General features: G+C 41.9%; 1 protein-coding gene across 1 annotated transcript in view; it reads right to left on the bottom strand.

The window, feature by feature from the left end:
• LOC126035480 (microtubule-associated protein RP/EB family member 1-like) overlaps window positions 1–16,520 on the bottom strand; it is a 281,270-nt gene extending 264,750 nt beyond the window's left edge. Inside the window, exon 1 of the mRNA XM_049794119.1 lies at window positions 15,542–16,520. Coding sequence (XP_049650076.1) covers window positions 15,542–16,499 — 958 coding nt within the window. The 5' untranslated portion in view covers window positions 16,500–16,520. The remainder of the gene's footprint in view (window positions 1–15,541) is intronic.
• Between the last annotated feature and the right edge of the window lie 8,680 nt (window positions 16,521–25,200).

Here is a 25,200-nt window from a genome sequence, read left to right as displayed (position 1 = left end):
TGTTCATTTCTGTTTGCCTCTACTGGAGGTAGGGAGGTTTGAAAATAAAATATGAATGGAAACTATTCTGAAGGGAGATGCATTAGAAAACCTGTGCCAAACACTCAGATTCTGTAACCTCTCATCTGTACAATGAGAACTCAATGGTTCTTGACTCTTATTCAGCTTTGAAGAGTGTTGCACGCCTGAAGGACTCAAGTGTCTGAAAGCATGTCTGCTTTTTCCTAGCTGTATCAGTTAACCTAATGAATGATATATCCTCTCCCTAGAAACTTTGTGTACTTCTATCCACAGACCGTCACAGCTGCCATGACAAGGCTGCTTTAATATCCCCCCTTTGTTGTTATTGGTGTTTGAAATATGTTTTGAGATACTTGAGACTGCACTGATGCAGAATATTAGAGATCTTTGTGAATAGTGGTGGTGAGGAGGAGGAGATAGGAGGAGACAAATTATTTTTTTTGTAACTACCAAAAATATACATAAAAAGGAAATTACTTTTTGGATGCATGAATGAGTTAATATTAGAAACAAATTCAGGGTAATTCAACGGACTTGACTCTTTGTTTCATTATGCCTTATGCAGACATTTATACCAAGGAGAAAGGGGACTTCATGCTGCCAAATCTTTGGTGTAAATGTTTGTATAAAGAAGTGGACATTGGGCTAGGAGTTCCTCTCCTTTGTGCTTGTATGTATATATTGTTACACAGATATACAAGGGGGGGTGTATGCAAGGGCTGATTATAATCTCACTTATGCTGTTATAACTGGTCTTTGATGATTTACTTCTGCTTTCACCCACTGCACTGATTGAAATGAGAATCAGTCCCAAAGTATGTCATAAACATTGATATTGCTGTAGAATGATGAGCAAGTTAAGTGCAAAGTGGAAGCTTTGTTAATTTTGAAATTCTTTGATTTTTGTCAAATGGAGGGGAGGACTTAAACACTGTATTCTCATATGTTAGGAACATGCCAGCTTTTGAGAAGTACTTTTGAGAGTCGGGTTTGATGTGACGGTTTGTTTTTCTTTTTTTAAAGAATTTGGGGAAGGATTTGAAAAATGGAATATAAAAGATGATACAAACCACCTCTCTGTAATAACTTAAATGCAAATTTGTCAGAGGCTGTGTGGAATAATTGCTGGAGGTGACTTATTGATATGTCCCTCCCCGCCCTCTTAAGGGAAGGTGAACCTCCAGGGTGGAATGCAGTGGATATGCAAGAAACCTGTTCCATAATAATTCCCTAATCAACATAACCTGCAACCTTAGAGGGTAGCAACACCAGGGGAGCTTGGTATGCTGACTCTAAGAGAAACAACATGGAAGGTGGACTGGAGTGGAGACACCGTGGCCAGGCTCTGTGATATCACCGCAGTGTCGTGGTTTAACCCTAGCCAGCAACTAAGCACCATGCAGCCGCTCACTCACTCCCCCCCATCCAGTGGGATGGGCAAGGAAATCGGGAAAAAGAAGTAAAACTCCTGGGTTGAGATAAGAACGGTTTAATAGAACAGAAAAGAAGAAACTAATAATGATAATGATAACACTAATAAAATGACAACAGCAATAATAAAAGGATTGGAATGTACAAATGATGCACAGGGCAATTGCTCACCACCCGCCGACCGACACCCAGCTAGTCCCTGAGCGGCGAATCCCTGCCCCCACCTCCCAGTTCCTATACTAAATGGGACGTCACATGGTATGGAATACACCGTTGGCCAGTTTGGGTCAGGTGCCCTGGCTGTGTCCTGTGCCAACTTCTCGTGCCCCTCCAGCTTTCTCCCTGGCTGGGCATGAGAAACTGAAAAATCCTTGACTATAGTCTAAACACTACTGAGCAACAACTGAAAACATCAGTGTTATCAACATTCTTTGCATACTGAACTCAAAACATAGCACTGTACCAGCTACTAGGAAGACAGTTAACTCTATCCTAGCTGAAACCAGGACACGCAGGGATAGGGAACTGGAACTACTGGAACAAGAATGGAAGGTCCCTGCATTGAATCCACTGAAGCAAGGAGGTGAAATAATGGGGGTTCTGTCAATGCTATTGTCTTACATCTGATTTATAAGTGCCCAGTTCTGGAGTAGTGACACGCTCAGTCATGTTCTCTGGGTGAACTTTGCTCATTATAATCTCATTATAATACCAAAACACACCTCCATCCCAAAAGCTACCTGCCTCCAAGGTGTGACCACCCCTCACTGAGCATGTGCTCTGAATTTTCTCTAGCATATACCTTTAAAAGTAAAGCGAGGAGATTTTACACCAATCATAATAAAGGTATGTATGACTAGAGTCACTCAAGCTCCACCTAAAAATAAGAAACTAGTATAAAAGGGCTTAAGAGAGGTGGAATGTTAGGGGAGATACCATTGTAGACAAGTCGGGAGGACATTGCTGACTTCTGGGACCAGTCAATGGTCTGAACCTCTCTTCCCCCCCATAGGGACGCCTATTGGGTAAGATTCGAACCCTCAGTTATATTGAGTGCTTCCCTGGGAAACATAGAAATCTCTATAGAGTTTTTCCATAATTTAGTGTGCTTGTAGTTGACTGTATTATTATTTGCATGTGCTTTGCAGATAGTGTATTTATCACTGGCAATCCAAAAGAATCTATACTCCTGTTGCTTTAATAAACTGACCTGTTCATTAATCTAGCCATGATAGTTCATTGAACACAACCAAACTCCTTAAGTCTGGCCATTCTAGTTCGTTGAATGTGACTAAATTTAAAGTACAGTGGTCTATTAGTGCATCTGTAATCACAATAGTTCAATATATTGAACGCGACCGGATTTATAGTGCTGAATTGGACATCATTCAGAATCTAAACCTAGCCGTCCCCAGCCCCTCTGATATTTGAGGACAAGCTGGAACACAAAGGGGGTTTATTTTCTGCCAAACTTCTTTACCCTTTAACACAACAGACTGGAATGATTTTTTTCCCCCGCCTTACCTAAGATGCATCCCAGCACTATTGTTAGTAAATCAAACTCACTACAGTACTTGGAAAAAATTGCTTTCTCCAGTTGTCAGGAAGGGAGAAACCACAGTTGAAAAGCTGACTTCTCTTGAGAGAGCTTGGATATCAGGTTTAGTGAGCCCAGGTCTAGCCCATATAGCTCCCACCTACACCCCTGTCCTTATCCTTGCTTTGGTGAGATTGTATAATTGATGGCCATCTCCTCTGATCAAGAACTGGATGGAAAGAGAGGAATAGAATGAATGCACAAATGCTGCCTGCCTCCCTTTGATTTTATGGCCTTTATTCCTTCTAATTGGATAAAATTGGAAGTCACTGATAGTCCTGTGTTGCTAGATGTACTGATTTCACTCAGACGAGCCCTGCAGAGGAGTGGGGAAGGGAAAGAATGAGTATGTCTGTATATCACAGAAACAGACTGTGAAGGGGGCTGGGAGGGAGGAAAGTGAACTGAGAACTCCCAAGAACTCAAGAAAGACAAAGAGGGAGGGGAGAGGAAGGGAGTTACCATCCTCTTGGTATTGTTCTTCCTTTCAAACCTCTGTGTAATGATATTGTTTGCAGTGATGCTCAGACAGCAAGCACCTGCCACTCTTAAATGATTCAACTTCTTTCAGATGCCACTTTAACACAACAGGCTGCTGCTGCTGCTACTGTCACTTCTGCTGCTGTGTTACTGATTTTGCTTTTTCACCTTCTGCTGCGTGACAATTTTTTCCCTCCTTTAAGCAGATACCAGCCTCAGATGCTCAAGGTCAGAGTCTTGCCTTTTACTCTAGTCTATTGGTTCACTTAATCCAGCCAATTTATTCCTTATTTCTGGGTTTGTTTTTGTTATTTTCCTGTTTTGTTCTTTTTGCTTTACTGGGGATTTTTTTTCCTTCCCTCTGAAGATCTGGAAATGCTTGAGAGGTGTTTAAGGAGTTCTAAAAATGGCCAGGAAACAGGAGCTTAGTGATTACAAAGCTACTCTTGCTTGAGAGGGGAAGAGAGAGGGCTCTGGATGGAAGAGGAAGACCAGTTGCTTTTTTGTGTATGTTAATCCTCTTCTGATTTGGATGATGTTGCTGAATTCAGAGTCTTTGACTTCCACTCTGATTTTTTGCAGAGCTGTGTGACTATTATTTTTTCTGTCTGTGTTTCATAGTAATGGACTGTAATATAGTTAAGGCCTTTTGGAGGTGAGCTGTTTGAGAGCTGATGTTTAAACATGTCTGAAGTAGCTGCTGACATTTCCCCCAGCCCTTCAGCTCAGCTGAGCCCTGATGCATCTCTTGATGGGCTTCCAGCTGAGGAGAACATGCCGGGGATCCAAAGAGAGAACAGGAGGGTCCAGGGACTAGCAGGCCTTGCTGATACCTCCTGTGTGTGCCTGGAGGCAGAGCAACTGAAGGGTTGCCTAAACTCTGAAAAGATTGGCATCACCCCATCCTGGCTTGCCTGCTCAGCCTTTGTCTCTGCATTGCTGGCCTCAAATGGGTATTTGTGGGAAAGATTTTTGAGTATGACTCTCCTACCCACCTTGACCCTGGGAGGATGGGACAAGATCCAAAGAGTACTGTGGAACCTACATCTCTGTCTGCTTGGTGTATGCCTCACCTTTCCCCATACCCAGTCCCAAGAGCAAGGCTGAAGTGACAATGCAATCTGACAGCTTGCTTGTGTCCTCCAAACCATTCCTTCAGCCTTCTCTACATAACTACATCTTAGATGTTGGGTTGTTGTCCCCTGCTGCACCTTCATTGGCACCATTGGCCTACCACAGTATCCTAGACACAGACAACATAAACCAGTCTCCAAACTGCTCCAAAACTTTGTAAGTGGAAGCTAAGTTTCTTTGCTTTTCTTTCCACAAAAACGATACTTAATTTTTTTGCAACTGTCCTCAAGGACGACACATGATTGGCATGCTAAACTTAAATGTGCTAAGGCAGGTATAGCTTGCATTACATTCTGAAGATTGCATCAAAGGGCTCTTGAACTTCTAGATGTACATGGCAATGAACAGGGCTTGGTTTGGGATCTTCTTAAAGAGCCAGTGTAAGCTACTTCTCTGCATCCAACTGTAGGGAAGCATGGAGTTAGGCTGGTTGATATGCATTTACCTAATAGCTGTTCCACATGGTCTAGCAGGCTCTCTCTCTTGTACTGGATCTTCCATGCATGTTCATGTTCTTTGCTCTGCCTGCAGAGCACATCTGCTGCCTCCTCCTTGAATTCTGTTACTGGAAAACATTATCTTCCTGAAACAGCCAGGGAGAGCAGTGGGAAAGAGTGACAATGTATTTGAAGCAGCTAGAGACACTGGGAGTTGTTAACATAGCAGTTAGTTACATTTATGATCTTTCCTTTTTCTTCAGAGCAGAGGACACGTTTCTTTGCATTTCAGAATCACTGATTTCAGAATCATCAGAACACTGCATGGCTGAAGTGTAATTTATTTGAGCTGTGTAAAAATGGTGCAACTCTAGTAAAAGAGAAGGCAGTGTACTGTACTGTGAGAGCACAAGGCTATGACTTTCAGTAGAAAGCTGTAGTGGTCAAAATGAGCAACTTGGTTCCTTATAAATTGTCTTGCAGGACCCCATCGTATTTCTCTCCCTTGTTCCCTTCCTGTAATACTTCAGGATAGCCACTGCCTGGTGGTTAGTACATACCTAACCTCATCCTTATGCCCTGAAGTCCCTAGAAATTTGCCACTGAATTTAACCCCAGCAGGATCAGTCTCAGTATAGATGTGTGACAATTATATTAGATATAGGCATCTTGGACCAACTGCTTTGCTGGTAAGAACAGGCATAGCTCTAGTGATTTCAGTGGAGGTTCACCCATTTCTACAAGCTGAGAATCAGTCCAAAATAGCTTACTGTTGGATGCAATTCCAGAATAACTGAAAGGAAATTTTAGATGCTCCTATAAAAGTATTGCCGCCTTTTGCTTTTATAATAAGTCATGACCCATCTGTTGGATGAAAAAAACTTTTCAGAAGGCAGTGATCTTACAGAGAAATATACCAAGCAGTTAAATGAGAACTTCTTTTGTCTGTAAGCCATTACCAGAGTTATTAGGACATCAGACCAGCTTTGCAGTAATACCAAAACTATGCTAAGGATTTTTTTTGCAAATGCAGAAAATATTTTTTTGGTAGTGTTTTCATCTGCATCTCAGAAGTGGTGTTAAAAATATGGCAGATCTCACTGTAGTCACCACCTCATAGAGTGACCAGGGAATACATTGCAGTCAAAATGGCTTCTTGCCTAAAAGAGGGAAAAAGAACCAAGAGCAAGTTATGCTAGAACCAGCCTCCCCCCTTTCAGTTTTCTGTGTGAGAGAAGAGCCTTTTTCTTCACCTGATAATTTGAGCTCTGAAGTAAATGAAGAGGAAAAATATTAATCTTTGGAGCAGTCACCAGCAAAAAGCCATTATCTGCATTCAGATCTGCTCATATCTGGGAAATAGATGGATGTTGAGAAATTAAGTGATTGGGTTGGGTTTTTACTGTTAGGGTTGGTGGTTTTTTTCTTAAGATAAATGTCTCCTAAATGTTTTAAGGCATCTGACTTCCACATAGATATTGACTGAAAGGAGAGGGGGGTACCAACAGTAGGTTTTGTTTGGTTTGCTCTGAGAAAGTCTTGTAGACAGTAGTCATTCTAACTGTAGCAAGAAACTGAAGTTCCTTGCATCTGTATGAAAATATAGCTGGAAAAGTATGTTGCCAAATACCTGTCTTCAAAGAGAAAAAAAATCCTTTTTGGACGGTTCTAAAACTACTCTCGTTTGTTGTTGCTTTTGGGTTTTGGGGTTGGTTTTTTTGGAAGTAGCTGCATTTCAAACACATCATGGTGTTTCATGCAGAAAAGGTTGACAGACTGCATCTTTTTTTATGTATGCTTTTGTGAAGTATAAAATTTTGAGAAAAATGCCTTGAGAAGTAATATCTGTAGACAGGATTGCCCCCCTTTTTTGCCTTTCACTGTTGTTTTGTTTTCAGTCAGAGCAAGGTAACTTGTTCCTGGAGAGCCCCAAAATCCCCTTGTAATGGAGGTAGCCTTCTGGTTTGAATCAAGAAAGAGTTGTTACATCTCATTCTGCAACTGACATTGTTTCTGAAGCAGCACCTTCAGTGAGTTTCAGAATCTTTTTCTCTCTTTTCTGTCTTACTCAGAATATTCCAATTAAAGCTGTATCCTTCAAAGTTATAGTCTGTTGAGAGCTAATTGATTATTCTTTCTCCTGGAGCCTGGGAGAGAAAGCAGGAGAAAGATAATCCTAGTAATTACATCTAGTGCATTAGAATTAAGACTGGTCTCCCTTCTATTATTATATTTTGCCCTTTATCAATATAGAACTAATAATCTCTTCCATTCTTTTAGGGATTCTGTTTTAGATTGTAATGCTATTTTCTTCTTCAGTAAAGGTAAATGTTTTAAAGCATCCACATGTATAGGGAGCATGTCAGTCTTAGCTCAATTACACTGGAGAAGGTTTCATTACATAGGGGATATAATATTATGCACTAACCTAGAATCTCTGTGAGAATACATGCATCATAAGAGTGATACCAAAAAGCCGGTCGAAGAAACTCTCTAAGACTTGTTTTGGACTTTTAGAAAGCAGGCATTCTTTATTGCAGGGCTGGATGCATGGGGGATAATTCCACCTAGCGTGCATGCCACAGCTTTAGCACTAACAGGTTATATAGAATAACTAATTGCATATTAATCAGATTAGTATACATATACATAAAATAATTGCAACCGATTATCTTAGTACTGCCTACATCCGATCATGCACAATGAAGGATCCATTTGAGTCAAAGGGCTGCTTTTGCAACCACCGACCCATTTGAAGTTCTTGTTGGCTGTCCTTGAAGTCTTTATTCTTGTCCTTGTTCTTTGATCTTGAAGCTTAACGCAGCTTCAATCACATGTGGTCAGTTTCAACATTGTTCTCATCTGGCGTACAGGAACATCTAGTCATAAGAGCAAAGAACTGCAAAACTTATGAATAATTACTAGTTAATTACTTGACTAGACTTGGTAATCTCCCCGGTTACCCTTTGTCCATTGTTTTAACCATAGTGTTAATATATATCATTTATCAAATCTCACTTGCACAGTCACCTAGCAGCAAACCATTTTTCATAGAAGGTACAAAATATTAAAACCATAAAAGTTTGAACAAATCACATGAAATGTATGGACATATGCTATCAAGAGTGCTAACTGTCACGACCCGGGCTAGACAGACCAGGGATGGGTCGTGGTGAATTCGGAATTCCCTCGGTCTAAATTAAGGTGAAACGACAACAAAAGATCAGTTAAACATTTTATTCATGGCAGAAGCAACCTGAACTTGGAGGGCGTTAACAGTAGGTGGCGTGGATTCTCACAACAGGAATTGGTATGGAACTACCTCAGTAAACCGTGTAACCCGTGATAACCATATACATCAATTCAGGGAAGAAAATAAGGAGAGCCCTCCTGTTGAGTCACGAGGTTCAGAGTAGACCCCCTTGCTTTCTAGACTCCTTCACAGAGAAGAGCCTAGGGGCGGCTAGATCCACTCCTAGTCCCAGACTTGGTCAACAGTTCTATGTCTTAAAGGGATGAGGTGTAGGTATTATGAAAAATGAAAGAGAAAGAGAGAGAGCAAGACAGAGACAGAAAAGGAAAGAGAAAAGAGAAAGATTTAACCGGTCCTGGGTCCACTGTTGGTCCAGTCAGCCTAGGGGTCCAGTTCTCAGTAGGCATGCACGCGTGGGGCTTCAGTTTGTGTCCTTTTATCATCTCCTTGCCTCTCCTTCAGGCAGGCACTTGAACTCATTAGGCTAATTAGGCGTCATGTAGTTTTTGCTTTCAGAACCTTCGGGAAATGGGTCGGTGGTCTTGGGGGTCATTTGGGGAGTAACTTCCCCTTCCCAGCAGACGTGATCTTTGGCCATGCATAGTGAGCTGCCCTGCTCAGCATATCAGAACAGCACATCAGAACACGGAACTGCACATCCTTGGACATGCCCTCCTGGTCCTGTTGCTGATGTCCTGTGCTCATCGGCTCTGCAATAGCTATGGTTCCACACAATTTAATACACTGCCTTTGTTACAGCTCTTTCAGCTCATGACCTCAGAAGCAATTATGTTCAGTGGCAAAGCAATTTACAGCTTCTTATGACAGTGAAAAGGCCCTGTTGGTATGGGTTTATATTTCTGTGGTTATGGCCCTGCAAAGGATGTGCAAAGCTCTTGTGTTTTGGCTTTTCCCCAAAGCAGACAGTTGCTGCTGGGGCCTGGCAACAGAGAACTGGGCCCAAGCCCAGCTTTGGGAGCATGTGCCATTGACCACTTAAGATGCAAATCTTAAATCCACTGCTCCAGCGTGGGTCCCCCACGGGGTCACAAGTCCTGCCAGAAAACCTGCTCCGTGCGGTCCTCTCTCCACAGACCTGCAGGTCCTGCCATTTTATTCCCAAGAACTGAATCTCCCATGCAGGTCCCTTGACCTTGCTTTTCTTTATGGAGAAACCAGCTTTCAGAAGAATCTGAATTATTCTTTTTCCCTTCTCAAACACTTCTTCTGCCTCGTTGCCCCACACGATGATGTCATCTATGTATTGTAAATGTTCAGGGGCATCACCTTGTTCCAGTGCCATTTGGATTAGTCCATGACAAATGGTAGGGCTGTGCTTCCACCCCTGGGGCGGTCGATTCCAGGTGTATTGGACACCTCTCCACGTGAAAGCAAACTGTGGCCTGCACTCTGCTGCCAAAGAAATAGAGAAAAATGCATTGGCAATATCAATTGTAGCATACCACGTAGCTGCCTTTGATGCCAGTTCATATTGGAGCTCTAACATGTCTGGTACAGCAGCACTGAGTGGCGGTGTCACTTCATTCAGGCCGCGATAATCTACTGTTAACCTCCACACTCCATCAGACTTTTGCACTGGCCATATAGGACTATTAAAAGGTGAATGAGTCTTGCTGATGACTCCTTGGCTCTCTAGGTGATGAATCAGCTCATGGATGGGAGCCAGGGAGTCTCGGTTTGTCCGATATTGCCAGCGGTGCATCGTCCTGGTAGCGATAGGCACCTGCTGTTCTTCAACTCACAGCAATCCCACAATGAAGGGATCTTCCGAGAGGCCAGGCAGGGTAGATAACTGTTTGATCTTCTCTGCATTTACAGTGGCTACACCAAAAGCCCATCGGTACCCCTTTTGGTCCTTGAAGTACCCTCTGTTGAGGTAGTTTATGCCAAGGATACAAAGGGCCTCTGGACCGGTCACAATGGGGTGCTTTTCCCACTTGTCCCCTGTCAAGCTCACTTCAGCCTCCAATACAGACAATTCTTGGCGTCTGTCGTGGTTTAACCCCAGCCAGCAACTAAGCACCACGCAGCCGCTCACTCATTCCCCCCCATCCAGTGGGATGGGCAAGGAAATCAGGAAAAAGAAGTAAAACTCCTGGGTTAAGATAGGAACGGTTTAATAGAACAGAAAAGAAGAAACTAATAATGATAATGATAACACTAATAAAATGACAACAGTAGTAATAAAAGGATTGGAATGTACAAATGATGCACAGGGCAATTGCTCACCACCCGCCGACCGACACCCAGCTAGTCCCCGAGCGGCGATTCCCTGCCCCCCACTTCCCAGTTCCTATAGTAGATGGGACATCACATGGTATGGAATACACCGTTGGCCAGTTTGGGTCAGGTGCCTTGGTTATGTCCTGTGCCAACTTCTTGTGCCCTGTCTGGGCATGAGAAACTGAAAAGTCCTTGACTATAGTCTAAACACTACTGAGCAACAACTGAAAACATCAGTGTTATCAACATTCTTCGCATACTGAACTCAAAACATAGCACTGTACCAGCTACTAGGAAGACAGTTAACTCTATCCCAGCTGAAACCAGGACAGTATCCACCCCTTATTCTATACCATTGACGTCATGCTCAGTTCCCATACCTTTAGTTACATCCTGATTAATCATCACCACCTTTCCATCCTTTCGAGACCTATGAACAATAATATATATATATGTATACACACAGAGAGATATCATTCCTTTAGTTCATGAGTTATGTTCATAAAACATTTGTTGAGTTCAATTAGTTTCCAACTCTAGGCTCCATCTGTCAAACCAGTCTGTCTGGGCAGGAGGAATGGTGTTAAGTCCTCTCAGTCGGTAGACCAGAATTGGGCTTCAGTGCGGTGTGACGAGCAGCTGACATCTGACGCAGCAGGAGGATGCTGTGCACCGTTGGATTGTTGCATGCCAGAGTCAGTTCTGGTTCCATCACTACTGCGCTTTGCTCAGTTTTATCGTAGTTCTTTCTTGCTTGATCCAAGTGATTCTTACTATAGTACTATAGATATAGCATATAACAATTATAGTAATGATAACATACAGTAGCAGGGTTATGTAGCAACTAATATCATACAGTTTAATTCTGGCTATTCTCACCTAAAATCAAATCCCCTTGAGGCACACATCGGACTTCTCCATCTTTTCGCATCACCCACCAAGTGCACCCAGGCCCTTGAGCAAAAGCAATCCCACGAATGGGTTTACCTTTGCCTGAGGCAGGAGTGACCCAGACTGTCTTCCCTAACATATTTTTCATGTGCACTACAGGGACTTTATCCCCTTCTACAGTATGTAAAAATTCTGATTGGGCAGGGCCACCCTGATTGGCAGATCCTCTGGTGTTGACTAACCAGGTGGCTTTTGCTAAATGTGTATCCCAAGGTTTGAAGGTTCCACCCCCCATTGCTCTCAATGTAGTCTTTAACAGTCCATTGTATCGCTCGATTTTCCCAGAGGCTGGTGCATGACAGGGAATATGATACACCCACTCAATGCCATGCTCTTTGGCCCAGGTGTCTATGAGGTTGTTTCAGAAATGAGTCCCGTTGTCTGACTCGATTCTTTCTGGGGTGCCATGTCGCCACAAGACCTGCTTCTCAAGGCCCAGGATAGTGTTCCGGGCAGTGGCATGGGACACAGAATATGTTTCCAGCCATCCGGTGGTTGCTTCCACCATTGTAAGCACATAGCGTTTGCCTTGGCGAGTTTGTGGGAGTGTGATATAGTCAATCTGCCAGGCTTCCCCATATTTCTGTTTCAGCCATCGCCCTCCATACCACAGGGGATTTAACCACTTGGCTTGCTTAATTGCAGCACGTTTCACATTCATGGATGACCTGTGCGATAGTGTCCATGGTCAAGTCCACCCCTCGATCTCGAGCCCATCTATATGTTGCATCTCTTCCCTGATGGCCTGAAGTATCATGGGCCCACTGAGCCATAAATAGCTTACCCTTATGTTGCCAGTCCAGGTCCACCTGAGCCACTTCAATCTTGGCAGCCTGATCCACCTGTTCGTTGTTTCGATGTTCTTCAGTGGCCCGACCCTTGGGTACGTGAGCATCTACATGACGTACTTTTACAACCAGATTCTCTAGCTGGGACACAATATCTTGCCACAGTGCGGCAGCCCAAATGGGTTTACCTCTGTGATGCCAGTTGCTCTTATTCCATTGCTGTAGCCACCCCCACAGGGCATTTGCCACCATCCATGAATCAATATAGAGATCGAGCACTGGCCACTTTTCTCTTTCAGCAATATCTAATGCTAGCTGGATGGCTTTCACCTCTGCAAACTGACTCGATTCACCTTCTCCTTCAGCGGTTTCTGCGACTTGTCGTACAGGACTCCATATAGCAGCCTTCCACCTCCAATGTTTTCCCACAATGCAACAGGACCCATCAGTGAACAGGGCATATTGCCTCTCATTTGCGGACAGTTTATTATACAGTGGGGCTTCTTCAGCACATGCCACATCCTCCTCTGGTGACATTCCAAAATCTTTGCTTTCTGGCCAGTCCGTGATCACTTCTAAAATTCCTGGGCGACTGGGGTTTCCTATGCGAGCCCGTCGTGTGATCAGTGTGACCCACTTACTCCACGTAGCGTCAGTCGCATGATGTGTAGAGGAGACCCTCCCTTTGAACATCCAGCCCAGCACTGGCAGTCAGGGTGCTAAGAGGAGCTGTGTTTCAGTACCAACCACTTCTGAGGCAGCTCGAACTCCTTCATACACTGCCAGTATCTCTTTTTCAGTTGGAGTATAGCGAGCCTCGGATCCTCGATATCCTCGACTCCAAAACCCCAGGGGTCGGCCTTGGGTTTCCCCAGGTGCTTTCTGCCAGAGGCTCCAGGTAGGGCCATTCTCCCCAGCTGCAGTGTAGAGCACATTTTTAACATCTTGTCCTGTCCGGACTGGTCCAAGAGCTATGGCATGAACAATCTCCCGTTTAATTTGTTCGAAGGCTTGTTGTTGTTCAGGGACCCATTTAAAATCATTCTTCTTCCGGGTAACTTGGTAGAGAGGGCTTACAATTTGACTGTAATTTGGAAATGCATTCTCCAAAACGCCACGACACCTAAGAAGGCCTGTGTGTCCTTTTTATTAGTTGGGGGAGACATAGCTGCTATTTTGTTAATCATGTCCATTGGGATCTGACGACGTCCATCTTGCCATTTTATTCCCAAAAACTGGATCTCCTGCGCAGGTCCCTTGACCTTACTTTCTTTTATGGCAAAAATATCTTTCAGAAGGATTTGGATTTTTTTCTTCCCTTTCTCAAAGGCTTCTTCTGCCATGTTGCCCCATACGATGATGTCATCAACATATTGCAGGTGTTCTGGAGCTTTACCCTTCTCCAGTGAAGTCTGGTTTTGTCCATGGTAAGTGGTGGGGTTGTGTTTCCACCCCTGGGGCAATCGATTCCAAGTATACTGGATGCCCCTCCAAGTATAGGCAAATTGTGGACAGCACTTTTCTGTCAGAGGGATTGAGATTAATGCATTAGCAATGTCAATTGTGGTGTACCATTTGGCTGCCTTTGACTCTAGTTCATATTGAAGTTCTAGCATCTCTGGAACGGCAGCACTCAGCGGTGGCATAACTTCATTCAGGCCACGATAGTAAACTGTTAATCTCCATTCCCCATTAGACTTCCGCACTGGCCATATGGGACTATTAAAGGGTGAGTGAGTTTTGCTGATCACTCCTTGGCTCTCCAGTTGGTGAATTAATTTGTGGTTGGGAATCAGAGAGTCTCGGTTGGTGCGATATTGCCGCCGGTGCACCGTCGTGGTAGCAGTTGGCACTTGTTGTTCTTCAACCTTCAGCAACCCCACAATCGAAGGGTCTTGAGAGAGACCAGGCAGGGTAGACAACTGTTCAGTGCCCTCCGTCTCCAAGGCAGCTATACCAAAAGCCCATCGATACCCCTTCGGGTCCTTAAAATACCCCCTCCTGAGATAATCTATACCAAGGATGCACAGGGCCTCTGGGCCAGTCACAATGGGGTGTTTCTGCCATTCATTCCCAGTTAGGCTTACTTCAGCTTCCAATACAGTTAGCTCTTGAGATCCCCCTGTCACACCAGAAATACAGATGGGTTCTGTCCCTTTATAACTTGATGGCATTAGAGTGCACTGTGCACCGGTGTCTACTAGAGCCTTATACTCTTGTGGGTCTGATGTGCCAGGCCATCGAATCCACACAGTCCAATAGACCCGGTTATCCCTTTCCTCCACCTGGCTGGAGGCAGGGCCCCTCTAATTCTGGTCAGACTATTCAGTATTCACTTCTCATAGAATTGGCTCAGAAGTCCCTTCAAGAGGATCGGAAATAAAGTCAGCCCTTCTACTCTGTTTGGAAACTGGAGCAGCATTTTTCCTGGTAGAATCCCCTTTTGTAGTGGTTTTTCCTTGCAGTTCACATACCCATGCATTTAGGACCGAGGTAAGTTTTCCGTCCCATTTCCTCATGTCCTCTCCATGATCACATAGGTAAAATCACAGGGCACCTCGCGTTGTGTACCTTCTATATTGTCTCTCTTGGGCAGAGGAACGCTCACTCCGAATAGCTGAGACATTGGTCCTTGCATGTGTGGAGTAGGACATATCCTCTTTGAATTGCTGCAAATCCTCGGACAGCTTCTCCACAGCCAAAATGCAGGCTTGTAGGGAGGAGGAGAGATTTTCTTCATATTGACGCAGTTGGCGAGTCACTTCCTCCACTGTTGGTGCCTCTTCATCCTTCCAGGATATTACTGCCAATGCGTTGGCATAGGACGATGGTGCGCTCTGTACAAACTTCCGCCACATGGGTCATGTGCATTGGACTTCGTCTGGATCTTTGGGTAATTGTTGGTTGTCCGGGTCATGATGAATCATCTCTAGCACAGCTAATTCCCTCAGATATTGAATACCTTTTTCCATGGTGGTCCACTTGCTTGATTGACATATAACATCTTCCTTAAAGGGGTACCTTTCCTTCACACTTGACAGGAGTCGCCTCCAGAGGCTGATGGCTTGTGTCCCTTTTCCAATTGCCTTGTCAATGCCACCTTCCCTGGCAAGCGATCCCAGCTGCTTGGCTTCCCTACCTTCTAATTCCAAGCTATTAGCCCCATTGTCCCAGCATCGGAGGAGCCAGGTGATAATATGCTCACCTATATGGCGGCCAAAATCTTTTTGCAAATCCCGCAGCTCACTCAAGGATAGGGACCGGGTTATTACCTCTGGTTCTGCCTCTTCCTCCGGTTCCCGTGATGACCCTGGTTCACCTTCATCCTTCGCTAAGCGAACTGATTTTTTTGTGTATTTCCTTTTCTGTATGGGGGCAACCGATTCTGGTCCAGGTTGGTCCTCTGGTTCAGTTGCAGTATCGCTCGTCGAGTTCTGGATAACCGCAGTGTCTGTCGCCGAGGTTTGGGTAGCAGCAGTGCTCGTCGGTGGGGCTGGAGGGACCACAGTGCTTGTTGCCAAGGTTTGGGTAGCTGCTGTGCTCATTGCTGGGGCTGGAGGGGCTGCAGTGCCTGTTGTTGAGGTTTGGGTAGCCCGAGTTCTCGTCGCCGGGGCTGGAGGGGTCACGGTGCCTGTCGCCAAGGTCTGGGTGCCTGAAATGCTCCTTGCCAGGCCTGGAGGGGCCGCAGTGCCCATTGTCGAGGTTTGGGTGGCCACGGTGCTCATCATTTTGTTGTTAGGTCTAGAGACTTTCTCTTCCCCTTGAGGGTACTGAGTAGTGTCGAACAGGGCTCGATAGGCATGGGCCAGGCCCCAACACGTTGCAGTGATTTGTATCTCTCTGGAGCTGCCGGGGTGACAGCATACCTTTTCCAAATATTTTACTAGTTCTTCTGGATCCTGCACTTGTTCAGGGGTGAATTTCCAAAACGTTGGAGGTGCCCATTTTTCTAGGTACTTGCCCATACTACCCCACACACCCTGCCACTCATAATTATCTAGCCTTGGGGCACATCTCTGGGTGATCTTCTTAAATAGCTGTTTAACCTTAAACGAGAGCTGAACCACATTCAGAAGTATGCTAATTCCTAGCAGTAGGGCTAGGACCGTGCTAGTCCCAACACCCCAGGAGTATTCAAATTTTTCAAAATTCTCAAACACCATTGTAACTGGACTGAAGGAGAAAGGAGAGGGGAAGAAAGGTACCCCACCCATAGACTGGTTTTCCATGGAGGAAAGGTAAATGGTATAATTATTAATAGTTTCCCACAGGTGGCTCCTGCCGTATAAAGGTGACAATGCTAAGTGCAAATACCGGATTAATCCCACAGCCGATGACTTTATCATACCATAAATCAGTGTTATACCATTCATCAAAGCGAAAACCTTAATCCACCTCCCACGGATGATAAGCAGCAGAAGAGGAACTACATACAGCAAGCGAGGTGATACATAACAGAGCTTTAAAAACCAGAGCAACAACTCTAAGAACACATAAATCAACATAATGAACGCTTGGAACAAATTTGTTTTAACAAGCTCTGGTCAGGTTTGTCGTTATCTCAACCCTTCGTGCCCCACGTTGGGCGCCAAAATGGACTGTCGTGGTTGAAGCCCAGCCAGCAACTAAGCACCATGCAGCCGCTCACTCACTCCCCCCATCCAGTGGGATGGGGGAGGAAATCGGAGAAAAAAGTAAAACTCCTGGGTTGAGATAAAAACGGTTTAATAGAACAGAAGAGAAGAAACTAATAATGATAATGATAACACTAATAAAATAACATCAGTAGTAATAAAAGGATTGGAATGTACAAATGATGCACAGGGCAATTGCTCACCACCCGCCGACCGACACCCAGCCAGACCCCGAGCGGCGATTCCCTGCCCCCCCCCCACTTCCCAGTTCCTAAACTAGGTGGGAGGTCACATGGTATGGAATACACCATTGGCCAGTTTGGGTCAGGTGCCTTGGTTGTGTCCTGTGCCAACTTCTTGTGCCCCAGCTGGGCACGAGAAGCTGAAAAAATCCTTGACTATAGTCTAAACACTACTGAGCAACAACTGAAAACATCAGTGTTATCAACATTCTTCACATGCTGAACTCAAAACATAGCACTGTACCAGCTACTAGGAAGACAGTTAGCTCTATCCCAGCTGAAACCAGGACAATAGCTTAAATACTCAAAACAGATTATAAATAGATGAAGTGCTAGCAGTTGGAATTTTTATCATGTTGAATGATCTCTAGAGAAAAATATAGTTTGTTGCTCGTTAACTGCAGAGACAGGTTTATGCTTTCAGGGCGCACTTACATGATTATTGCCAAAGCTGCTTGTGTGATACTTGAGGAATTCCATGGGCAAGCTACAATTGCTTCTACTCCTCTGTGTGTGGTGGTTTAAGCGCTGTGATTAGGCAACAAGAGGGGTTTTGCTCTGCTCCACCCCACAGTTCTGTTTAGATTTTCGATGATGTACAATTGAGTCTAGTTTAGAGGAATCATTTTAAGCTATCACAGAAGTAATGGAAATAAAAAATAAAAGGTCAAAGAAATATTTCTATGCAAAAAAAAGAGAAAATCTGAACTGCTACAAGTATAATATATACAGAATGATACAAAACATTAAACTGAAAAACAATTTTTACAACAGGATATTTTGCAAAGGTGGCATTCATAATAAACATTGATGTTACAAATATTCTGATAAGTTAAAATTTTATATAAGCTGGGTTTGATCAAAAGGTAAAGATTGTAGAATATAGGGGTTTGAAGCTCGCAATGTAGTCATCGAAACTTAAGAACATACAAAATGTGCTGTATACAGTCATAAAAAGAATAAGTATTGTCTTAGATTGGTTAACCATAGAAATTTAGACAGATTTGTTAGATTGTAGTGTTTTGTTTTAATGAACAAAGAGAGAGATCGTTATGGACCTTAGCTTTGTGGTTTAGAAACCCTACTTTGATCAAAAGACCAGTTAGTGGAATAGGTAAGATTAACCAATGAATGTTATAGTATAAGAATATTGATAAGGTGATGTAACTGGGGGCCAATCACTAGAAACGTTAAATTTAAGAATTAACATTGAATGTACTTTTATGTAAATCTAATACATGATGGCAAAAACGTACTGCGCAGAATCGTATAAGAGAGGTCAACTATCGGACAAAGTGAGGAAGACTATGGAAGACCACCAGAGGGCTTATGAAGACCACCAGAGACTTCACTACGCCTGCGTAAAAGGACATTTACATATGCTAATGATCTTCCGGACAATTGATGATTATGCATGATATTTCCCAGAAATCTAGTGAATATGTATGACAGGCGTATATTTAACCTGCATGATTAAATCAGACAGGTGCACACACTAGGTGGAGTGATTCCCTGTGTGCCCAGCGCTGCAATAAAGGAGTGCCTGCTTCTTAACTTCTCATTGCTGTTAAGGAGTTTTATTCTGGATTTCGGTAACAGTTTTGGCGACCCAGATGGGACCTTGCGAGTGAGACTGGACAAGATCGAGTGTTGATCGAGCTCCGGCCGGCACTGAGGGATTCTCGGGGAGAACCATCGCTCTCGACTCATAAAGCTCCTTGCAACGTTCCCTGGAGAAAGGTTAAGGCACTTCTTCTTTGAAACTTGTTTGGATAGCCTGCCCATAAGTTGCGGCGAAAGCTTCGCAGGGTTGGGGCTGAGAGGGTACCCGTTTGTGTAGAAGCCTAGGCGTCTGCCCGTAAGTCATAAGCGAAAGCTATTGCAGGGTTGGACAATTTTGGGAAACAAGGGAACCTATATGCTATAGAGTTCTCAAAGGTAGTGCCTCCAACTGAGGTTGGAAGTTTTAAGTGCGAGTATATTTTGCTGATTAATAATCTTGCCAGGGGATATTGGTTATGGCTCTTGCCTAGGGAAGTCAGCTTTGTCTGTGCCCTAGACAAGTAGGTGGACTCCATTACCTGGCAACAATTGTAGTGCCTCCAACTGAGGTTGGAAGTTTTAAAGTGTGAAGTACATTTTGCGGGTTAATAATCTTGCCAGGGGATATTGGTTATGACTCTTGCCTAGGGAACTCAGCTCTGTCCGTGCCCTAGACAAGTAGGTGGACTCCATTACCTGGCAACAATTGTAGTGCCTCCAACTGAGGTTGGAAGTTTTAAAGTGTGAAGTACATTTTGCTGGTTAATAATCTTGCCAGGGGATATTGGTTATGACTCTTGCCTAGGGAACTCAGCTCTGTCCGTGCCCTAGACAAGTAGGTGGACTCCATTACCTGGCAACAATTGTAGTGCCTCCAACTGAGGTTGGAAGTTTTAAAGTGTGAAGTACATTTTGCTGGTTAATAATCTTGCCAGGGGATATTGGTTATGACTCTTGCCTAGGGAACTCAGCTCTGTCCGTGCCCTAGACAAGTAGGTGGACTCCATTACCTGGCAACAATTGTTATTTGTATTCGTTGATACCTGGTATTTGATATATGCATTCAGTATTTGAAACTTTGTAGTTGATACTTGGCATTTGATATTTGGTTCGGTATTTGACATTTGATATTTGACATATCCAGTAGATATTTGGTATTGGATATAAACATAATGGCACTGGCCAAATTATTTAAGAGTAAGAGTATGGGAAATTTATCTACTGATGGAAACATACCGAAAACATCTCCGTTGGGATGTTTGTTGGCACATTGGGGTGAACTGCATGATGATTTATGTAAAAATCAAATGATTGAATATTGTAATCACTGGTGGCCCTTGTATGTTTTGGAAGATCAGGAAAAATGGCCAACAAATGGAACTTTAAGTTATAATACTATATTACAGTTAATGTTATTTTGTAGAAGAAAGTAAATGGAATAAAGTGCCATATGTAGATTTTTTCTTTCAAGTGAAAGTATCTGACAAGGACCGGAGGGGAGTCTCCCGGTAGAACCTCTGGTTACAGCTAAACTGGTAGAACAGAAAATTGAATTTGAATTGACACTAGAGTCACCTTTTCAGTTTTAAATACCTTAGAGGGAGAGTTAAGTTTTGAAGAAATTGGTGGTGGTGGTGCAACAAGTGAATGAGAAACTAGACCTCTTTTTTTAAAAAATCTTTAACAATGAAATTAGGAAAGCAATGGGTCACTCATCAGTTTTTGTATGTGACAAATTCTCTTAAACTCCTGCTAAGGAGAGATTTATTTGAGAATTTAGAAGCAGAAACTAAATTTAAAAATGGTGAGATTAAAATTCTAATTCCAGAAACTAAACATATCGAAGCAGTGGCTTTGTTGTTGCAGGACGGTCACCGAAAGCAGAGGATCATACCAGTCGAAGTAAATAATGCTGTAATTCCAGTCCTCTGGGCTGGGGAAGTTCCTGGTAAATCCAACAGAGCAGAGCCTGTGAGAATTGATTTAAAGCCAGGATTGAGTCTGGTAAGAATTAAACAATACCCCCTAAAACTGGAAAGTTGGAAAGGGTTAGTACTGATAATACAAAAATTTCTAAAGTAAAAATTGTTAATAGAATGTGAATCCAAATATAATACCCCAATTTTGCCTGTTAAAAAGGCTAATGGAAAAAAATTACAGGCTGGTTCAACACCTTAGAACAATAAATCAAATAGTACAAGATATTCATCCGGTACTAGCAAATCCTAATACTTTGTTAACAATCCTAACAGAGAAACAAGAATGGTTCACAGTGTTAGACTTAAAAGATGCCTTTTTCTGTATTCCCTTGGATCCTAATAGTCAAGAGCTTTTGCTTTTGAATGGAAAATCCTGAAAAAAAAAAAATGCAATATACATGGACAGTCTTGCCTCAAGGCTTTAAGAACAGCCCTACCATTTTTGGAAATCAATTGGCACAAGAATTAGAGATTTAGAAGAAAAAATAATCAAGGAATCCTGTTGCAATATGTGGATGATTTATTAATTACAGCTGAGACAGAAGAACAATGCACAAAGTTAACTATTAACTTTTTGAACCTTTTGGGTATCAGTGGATATCGAATGTTAAAAGAAAAAAAGCCCAAATATCCCAGAGAGAAGTAACTTATTTGGGTTTTGAAATCCTGAAAGGACAGAGACAATTAGGAACTGAGAGAAAGGAGGCAATTTGTCATCTCCCTGAACCTAAGACTCTAAAAGAATTGTGAACATTTCTAGGAATGGTTGGATGGTGTCACCTGTGAATTGCAAATTATGACTTGCTGGTCCGACCTTTATACGAGCAGCTCAGAACCTCAAACAATGGATTTATAGATTGGAATGATGCCGGGAAAGTTGCTTTTAAACAACTAAAACAGGCTTTAATGGAGGCGCCAGCCCTAGGCCTGCCAGATCTCACAAAGACATTTGAACTCTTTACTCATGAAAGAAAGTATAGTTCTGGGTGTCCTGTTCCAATATCTGGGACCAAGTCAGCGAGCTGTGGCCTACTTCTTGAAACAATTAGACAATGTGAGTCTGGGATAGCCTGGTTGTCTGAGAGCCGTCGCTGCAACTGTGCTACTGATCCAGAAAGCTCGTAAGTTCACCTGAAGACAAAGGATTACTGTGTATGTTCTCCATATGATAAGTATTGTGTTAAAACATAAAGGGGGCATTGGTTATCCCCTAATAGAATACTGAAATACCAAGTGGTGTTGCTGGAACAAGGTGATGTTTACTTAAAAACTACTACCATCGATTAACCCTGCTGTATTTTCAACAACTGATCAAGTTAAAGGAGAACTGGAACATGACTGCTTGCAGACAATCGAAGGAGTTTACTCCAGCCAACCGGATCTCTGAGATGCGCCACTGAAAGAAACAGATTGGGAACTATATACCGATGGAAACAGTTTCATCCTTAAAAAAAAAACACCCCATGTTTAACAAGATATACAATAACTACTACTGAAGAGGTAATTGAATCGTGAGCTTTGCCTTCAAAAATCTTCCCAAAAGACTGAATTGATAGCTCTTACTTGAACACTGGAACTAAGTCAAGAAAAATGAGTCAACATTTGGACAGACGCAAAGTGCTTTTGGAGTAATACATATACATGGAACAACATGAAGAGGAAGAAGACTGTTATCTGCACAAGGAGCCACCATTCAACATGCAGAACAAATACTGAAATTGTTAGAAGCCATCCGAAAACCAATAACAGTCACGATAATATACTGTAAAACACATCAGTTAAGTAAGACTGTTCCTGAAAGAGGTAACCGATTGGCTAATAAAGCTGCTAAAGAGGCTACAGAAAAAGACATCCTAACACTAGTTTCAGAGAAAAGTGTAAAATTGTCTAAAGAAACTCCAAATTATAATGAAAAAGATTAAGAATTAATTATTAAATTACAGACTAGCAAAATGAAACAGGATAGGCTATAACACTGATAAGTCAAATAATAGTCCCACCCATAATAATGAGAGAAATTGCCCTAGCTGAACATAACAAAGTATATTGGCGAACAGAAAGTAAAATATGACAAAGATTGTTTAAACAATTATAAGCAGATGTAAAATTTATATATAAAATTATCCCCAAATGAGTAATAAGATTATCTTTGGAATTATTAAATAAAGAATTTTTTTTTTAAAAAAAAGAATATTAACAAATTGATTTTATAGAATTGTCTTGAAAAGAAAGATATATCCTAGTTTTAGTTGATATTTTATTGAGTGGCCTGAGGCTTTCCCTTGTCGCACCAACAAAGCAAGAAAAGTAGTTAAAGTCTTGCTCAAAGAGATAATACCAAAGTTCGGAGTGCCTGTAAGAATGTCATCTGACAATGGCCCTCATTTTATAACAAAGATTATGAGACAACTTGAGCATAGCATTACCTATAGACTAAGACTATCACACCCCATAAAGACCACAAAAAAAAAGAAAAAAAAAAGAAAAAAAAAAAAAAAGAACTATACCCTTAAACAACAGTTGAGCAAAATTTGTCAGGAAACCTCACTCACATTACCCATAAGAGTCTTATGTTTTGAGTATTTTGAGTACCTTTGAAGGTATGTTTTTAAAAGGGTGTTATGATTTCTTTAAGAAATTCTTTTTAAGAACTGTGTCAATATGTCTCCACAGCTCAACCCTTAGAATTAGACATAACAGTGCATCCCTTCTGACCAGGAGATTAATTTAGACAAACAGAAGAAATCACACATTTTAAATAAAACTGTATGAAAATTTGTACTTGTAACTCTTTTATAACCCCAAAATCCAAAAACTTTATCTAGCAGCTAAAGGTCTAAGATAAGTATATATGTATAGAAATTATAATAATATTTTAAATTATATTTGGCCCTTTTTTTTATAATGAAAAATTTAACTTAGAATTGACTGTATTAAAGGACAGATAAAAAGTTTAAAGTTAACTGTTTGGGTGAATAGTGATAATATATGATCTATTCACCTTTTTATGAAAGATTTATTATTATTAAAAACATGGAGTGTGTAGATACATTAGACTTTTAAATTATTCATGTTATATCTACATACCAAATGTGACAAATTATCTAAATCATCAGATACACAGAATAAAACATGTAACTCAAAACAATAGAGAAATAAGATCAAACGTTAGAAAATACTTAACTAAATGAAATATTTTAAAACTTTAATTTTTTTCCCTGATTGGATGGTTGACTGAGCTTTTATAAAATATAATTTTACTAGTTATTATCATTGTTATAATCTGTGTCGCTTTTAGCTGCCTTAAACAAGCTATGACACGATCTATATTGAGATAAAGATACTAAAGTTAGTTTTAAACAAAAGAAAGGATACAATTTGTGTGATTTGTCTAATTTTTTTTTTAAAAAAAGAAAATCAATCGTAAAATTATAATCATCCAAGCTGTTACAAGACAGCAAGACAGACAAATAATCCCAGAATTTGTAATTAGTAAAATTATAGTGAAAGTATTGAAATTATTTTCAAAACTTTCAAAGGGGGGAAATGTTACAAATATTCTGATAAGTTAAAATTTTATATAAGCTGGGTTTGATCAAAAGGTAAAGATTGTAGAATATAGGGGTTTGAAGCTCGCAATGTAGTCATCGAAACTTAAGAACATACAAAATGTGCTGTATACAGTCATAAAAAGAATAAGTATTGTCTTAGATTGGTTAACCATAGAAATTTAGACAGATTTGTTAGATTGTAGTGTTTTGTTTTAATGAACAAAGAGAGAGATCGTTATGGACCTTAGCTTTGTGGTTTAGAAACCCTACTTTGATCAAAAGACCAGTTAGTGGAATAGGTAAGATTAACCAATGAATGTTATAGTATAAGAATATTGATAAGGTGATGTAACTGGGGGCCAATCACTAGAAACGTTAAATTTAAGAATTAACATTGAATGTACTTTTATGTAAATCTAATACATGATGGCAAAAACGTACTGCGCAGAATCGTATAAGAGAGGTCAACTATCGGACAAAGTGAGGAAGACTATGGAAGACCACCAGAGGGCTTATGAAGACCACCAGAGACTTCACTACGCCTGCGTAAAAGGACATTTACATATGCTAATGATCTTCCGGACAATTGATGATTATGCATGATATTTCCCAGAAATCTAGTGAATATGTATGACAGGCGTATATTTAACCTGCATGATTAAATCAGACAGGTGCACACACTAGGTGGAGTGATTCCCTGTGTGCCCAGCGCTGCAATAAAGGAGTGCCTGCTTCTTAACTTCTCATTGCTGTTAAGGAGTTTTATTCTGGATTTCGGTAACAGTTTTGGCGACCCAGATGGGACCTTGCGAGTGAGACTGGACAAGATCGAGTGTTGATCGAGCTCCGGCCGGCACTGAGGGATTCTCGGGGAGAACCATCGCTCTCGACTCATAAAGCTCCTTGCAACGTTCCC

This window comes from Accipiter gentilis, chromosome W, assembly GCF_929443795.1.
Source record: "Accipiter gentilis chromosome W, bAccGen1.1, whole genome shotgun sequence".
Classification (NCBI taxonomy): Eukaryota; Metazoa; Chordata; class Aves; order Accipitriformes; family Accipitridae; genus Astur; species Astur gentilis.
The sequence above is the reverse complement of the archived record's forward strand: the minus strand, read 5'-3'. Positions and strand labels throughout refer to the sequence as shown.